General features: G+C 39.9%; 1 protein-coding gene across 1 annotated transcript; it reads left to right on the forward strand.

Annotated features, from left to right (window-relative positions):
- Positions 1-201: 201 nt before the first annotated feature.
- pdap1a (pdgfa associated protein 1a) lies at positions 202-5094 on the forward strand. Its single transcript, XM_044338077.1, has 6 exons — positions 202-370; positions 1209-1291; positions 1508-1582; positions 2152-2276; positions 2431-2582; positions 3243-5094. Exons 1-6 carry the CDS (start codon positions 358-360, stop codon positions 3275-3277), a joined length of 483 nt encoding a protein of 160 aa, XP_044194012.1. The 5' UTR covers positions 202-357; the 3' UTR covers positions 3278-5094.
- The last annotated feature ends 353 nt before the right edge of the window (positions 5095-5447 follow it).

A 5447-nucleotide genomic window follows, 5' to 3' on the forward strand; every position in this document is an offset into this window, starting at 1 on the left:
GTTTCAGTGACTGCGTTTCAAGTTCCAATTTCAGTGAGTAGGCAATTGTGAAAAACTTTGAAGTATTCCTGTCAATGAAAGGTACCGCCTTGTATGCGTCATATTTTACTGTCTTTAGCTAATTGGTGGATATACCTGTCAATCAAATTCTCAGTGAAACGATTGGTTGAAGGTTTCTAACCAGGCATGCGCAGATAGGTGCTAGTGAATGCGGTGCAGCGACGTATGTGCTGCCGACAGCGGGAGACACGAAGCCGCTTGTAGCCTTTTCTTCTGTCGACTGTTCAACCTGTACGACTGTCAAATTATTCAGCGGTATAATAGTGTAGATAAGCTGTATAAACGTGACTCTTCATAATGCCACGGGGCGGTAAGTATCATTGTTCAAAATAATGTAATGTTCATTTTTTTAAGCAAGCTAGCCCTAGCTAGCAAACTGTTAGCTCAGGTCGTACGAATTCCTGTTGAACTCTCACATGCTTAGCTTTTAGCGTGCTAACCGGTTAGCAGAGCGGGGGAATTGTATTGACGACCCGGGAAAGCCCGTAAATGTGCCAATGGGGGTTCACTTATGTTCTTACCTGAACACAGCTGTCATTTTAGCCGCTTAAACGGTTTGAATTATTAGATTTTTAACCGTCTACGTTTAACCGCCATGTGCACAAGAGGTCCTTCAGCTCACTTCTAACATATTTATAATCATTTATTTTAAGTCCTGGCATATGGCGGTTATTACTGTCACCAGATACGTTCACAAATACTTGTATCAAATGTTCACTAGCTCCGTATTTGGCTGTATTTGTCTTCACTTGTAATGACACTTACGTTACCTCACCCAGTTAACGTCATGTGTGACTCATCTCCAACCAACCACACACACACACACACATACGATCTCTGCGTATTTTCACTCTCTGCAACAGCGCTTTGAGTGATGAGACTATAAATACAAGTCTGAACTGACCTGACCTGAACTGTATTGTATGTATGTATTGTATCTAACATCACATCACTACAAACGCTGACCTCAGAAATAGTGTTTAGTTCAGGCCTCTCATTTACAGCTAAAAAGCTTCATTATCGTGTTTTTTTAATTTTATTATTGGCTACTTCATTGAATCATGTTGTGTTGTTCAGGTATAGCTGTTATTGTGTGCAAAGTTCAAGAACAGTTAGCTGATTTGACAACTTTGACAATTGTGTTGCAGGGAAAAAGGGCCACAAGGGCAGAGGAAAGCAGTTCAGCAATCCTGAGGAGATTGACCGACAGATGAAAGCACAGAGAGAGCTGGTGAGTGAAAGACCTTTGTGGCAGACAATGGGTGCGCCTTCAAACCTGCTCTGATGTGATTGTCTGTGTATGTTCATTGTTGTTATGTGGGCCTTTTTACTACTGATGTCATTTCACTCGCTACTGTTGTTCCTTTCACTGTAATTTGTACAGGACTTTGGACAACTCCAGTTGTTTTTAAATGTGTCATATAAATTGACTTGACTGTGTTAACAGGAGGCAAATGCTGGTGTAGAGAAGGAGAGCTCTGAGGATTCAGAGGAAGAGAGCAGCAGTGATGAAGAATCTGAGGTGAGTGAGGACAACGATATATTGTTGTCTGAGCAGTGGAACTTCTTGGTCTATTTTATTGGTATTGGGTGCATATTGCATAAGTGAATCTTAAGCTTTTGGGTGATTTTAGGATATCCCCTGTAAGGAAGTATAACTTGCTACTCTTTTGGACCTGCTTTCCCTCAAACCGCCTTTGTGCCAAAGTAAGAGTAGAGGGAGAGCAATACTGTGGTGCCCTAAGCCCAATTGTTAAAATTTCTATACAGTAAAAAAGGTTTAGATTTTCAGATGTTTTTGGTGACAGATATTCAAAGATGCATTCTGGTCTTGAGGCCACTGTTTGAGATTGATTTGCCATTTGGCATGTCACTGCACAGATGTAAACAATAAAATAAATGATAACTGATTCATGTCATGGCATACTGGGAGACTTTAATAGAAAGCAGCCATGGTTAAGGTTATTAATAACACCTCTGCTTTTCTACACATGAGGAAAAATATCTGAAGATAACCTGTTATTTGAACTGATGGCTGGACTCATCTTTCTGTCTCACTGATGTTAAAAAGGTGTTTGTTTTTGCATACAGTCCAAGAGGAGGAGCGGAGTGGAGGGGCTTATAGAAATTGAGAATCCCAACCGTGTGTCTCAGAAGAGCAAGAAGGTGTCTGAAGTAGACGTCTCCGCTCCCAGAGAGCTGTCCCGCAGAGAGAGGTGGGTGTGTCTCAGTCACTCGGAAAAGGGATGTTTAATTTGTTATATTACTTTATGTGGCCTCTGAAATTATACAATGCTATTAACCCTGGTTGCTGGCAACAGGTCGTTTTTTTTGACTAAGTATCACATTATCTTGTGTTCTGTCGGTCAGAGAAGAGATAGAGAAGCAGAAATCAAAAGAACGCTACATGAAGCTCCATCTTGAGGGGAAGACTGATCAGGCCAAGGCTGACCTGGCCAGACTCGCCATCATCAAGAAACAGAGGGAGGATGCTGCCAAGAAGAGAGACGAACTCAGGAAAGGTGAGAAGATGCAAAAATGGCCACAGAACAATTCTGGTAGAGGTCAAACAAACAACGACACAAGATTTGTCACTTTTTAAAAGCAGTTAACAGTACACATATCAGAAAGCAATCGCATCATCATCAAAATGTTACGGCACAGCTTTTGGCTGTCTTCAGTTCAGTAGTTCATTCTGTGCTGGTTCTGTTCAGTACAATAATTAGGCCTGTGTAAGCATGAATCCACTTATCTGCAACACAGTAATTGCATCATGTTTTTCTTTCAACCAGCAGGTAATATACTGTATGACAATAGGGCTTTAATCACCCGTGAGGGAAGCTCCATTGCAAAATATGTCATAAAAGATTTGTTTTTACATGTACGGGACAGCTACTGTATGAACACTCTGACCTGACTTGTAGGGCAAGAGAATACACATGTGTTTAGTTAAGAAAAGAAGGTGGGAACCTCTTACAAACAGTAATGATGTCATATCTTGGCATCATGTAAGATTTGCCTTTTTATGAGGTTGTTTGTGTATGTTCTCCTCATAATTTTAATGTCTAACAGAAGACTTTATGACTCCGAGAAATTATTTGTCTTTGAATTTTATGGAAAGTTCTACTGTTTTGAAACTCAAAGCCTCACACTTTTCTCTTTGTTTCTCTTTTTTTTACCAGAAAAAGAAGCCGAAGAAGCCAAAGCAAAGCGCTAGTCCTCCACTTCAAGGCTTCAACATGCACATCAGTCTCAGAGTGATGGAGAAAGATGGGAATAAGGAGATCTGGAGAACATGGAGGGAACCAATACGAGTGGCGTCAGATCAGGGGTGCTCCTGAGCTCCTGTCCCTCATTTTAAATCAGAGGGGCGTGGGTCTTCATGACGGTGTGGTCAGGACAGGGAAAACGGGTGAAGCAAAGCAAGATGAAGAGGAATGCAACATTTGGGATGCCTCTGATTTTGTTTAAAATTCCTCTCGAAGTTTCAAGAGGAGACAATCGCAGGTTTTCCAAGTGCTTCAGAGCCTCTTTACTCTTAATCACCCACCAGGGTTTTAATTCTAAAGCTGCTGAAGTTATTTCCATTCCTTTTGATTCATACATTTTTACAAGGTTACTTATTACAAGTTTACTTATTGACTGAACAGGTATCACAAGGAGCGTGCATGAGGATTTTTCTTGGGTGCTTTACTTTTTCTTCTATCTATCCTGTTTTTGTAAAAAGGCAAACCAGTGACAGATGGAGAAAAGAACAATATTTAGAAGATAAACTGATATATAGGAAATATACGATGTAGATTAGTATTTTGTTCTGGATTAAAAATGGCATGCGGCACCGCAGCTACATCTTTCATGAATGTAGTTGTGTGGATATAAGATATTGGTATACATTTCTAAAGATTTTCTTTACACACCATCCAAACATAATTTGAATGTTCGGCTTTTCCCACCACTTTATCTTTGTCTCAGTGTAGGTTTTGCCTTATTTTCAGCCCCCTTTTTTTGAATTGGCAATTTACAGAGTAGGAAGACGTAGCTGTCCTACCTACCACAACACATGTAGAAAGTAGTAAATGTTTAGTTTGTTTTGGTGTCTCAAATTTACACTTTTCTCCCTAGAATCCACTTATTGCTGTCAGTTCAAGTGTATTTCAAAATGTGTCTTGTAGTCCTTTGCTTAAAGCATCATGAATATTACTTGAATTGCCTAAAATAAGCATTTGGGGTTATTTTTAAGTTGTCAAACCTCAGTGTTGGAAAGCATTGTCTCCAACTGCCTCAGTAACTGTGGCCTTGGCCTGTTTCTGATGGGATCCTCTGTGGTTCTGAAGGAGGGATTGTGTCTTTTGTTGCCTTGTCAAAGTTTACACAAGACCAGTTCACTGTCTTTCTCCTGTACTAGAGCTTTTTCACAGCAGGCATATTGACATGTCATAGCAGTAAAGGCACAGCTGTAATTAATAACATTAACGATTGCAGCATGACATTATGGTGTTGCAGTTCGAGAGCCATGCTGCTGTGCATGTTTGCTTGCTAATTCATTTAATGTTCTTAGTTCCACCTGCGCATTTCCTGCCTTGACAAGTCAAAATGTCTGCTGTGAAAAAGGAAAATTAGAGTGCTACAAAAAGCCTACACCTGAGTTTATTTATTAGGTACACTTAGAATCTAATGCTATCCAGCACATCAGCACCACTAAATGCAGTTTCCACAATGATCACAGACAGCTCAACTCCTCTCTGATGGTATAAAGTAAAACAGAACATGATAAACTTCACAAAAATTGGATTTACAGCAGAGCATTTGTATGGTTTAGACTGCACAGGTGTACATAATATACTGGTAACTCAGCATGTGGTGGATTAGGAAATTCCAGGAAAGCAGTATTCCCTATAATATGGAAGTAGTTCAAAGAACAAACTGTTGAAACCACAAAGTGTGAGAAATGTAGCCACAGCATACAAATGAATTCCTAAGTTTTCCATCATGTATTTGAAGTCATTTTTAAAAATAAATTCATTAATAGACAAATTACTGTGTTGTGTTTTCATATTCTGCACTGTTAACATGAAGAAAGACTGATAGGACACGATGATGCTATGTATTAAAAGAGTACAGCTTCTTGTGTGTGATGTGCATTTTGCTGTTGCTATCACTAGACTGCAGCATCTGACCACCAAGCACCAGAGTTAACACCTCCGTCTGTGCAGCTCATGCACTGCTAAGATCTGAAGACGGATGTTCAGCAATGCATTGATTTGAAAGTTCGCCTCAATCCAACATGAGAGTTTACACAGGAGATCAGATATTAAGAGAAGCAGATGATAATTTACCAACCCAAAACTTGTCCTTATAAATCTACAGGACCGTGACTGGTAGTCTTC

Source organism: Thunnus albacares, chromosome 20 (genome assembly GCF_914725855.1).
Source record: "Thunnus albacares chromosome 20, fThuAlb1.1, whole genome shotgun sequence".
In the NCBI taxonomy this organism is placed as follows: domain Eukaryota; kingdom Metazoa; phylum Chordata; class Actinopteri; order Scombriformes; family Scombridae; genus Thunnus; species Thunnus albacares.

What these genes read in the sequence shown, in the direction of transcription:
- pdap1a (XM_044338077.1), top strand. An exon ending in GAGCTGTCCCGCAGAGAGAG is followed by an intron (nt 2,277 to 2,430) that starts GTGGGTGTGTCT and finishes TCTGTCGGTCAG; the next exon opens with AGAAGAGATAGAGAAGCAGA. An exon ending in GAGAGACGAACTCAGGAAAG is followed by an intron (nt 2,583 to 3,242) that starts GTGAGAAGATGC and finishes TTTTTTTACCAG; the next exon opens with AAAAAGAAGCCGAAGAAGCC.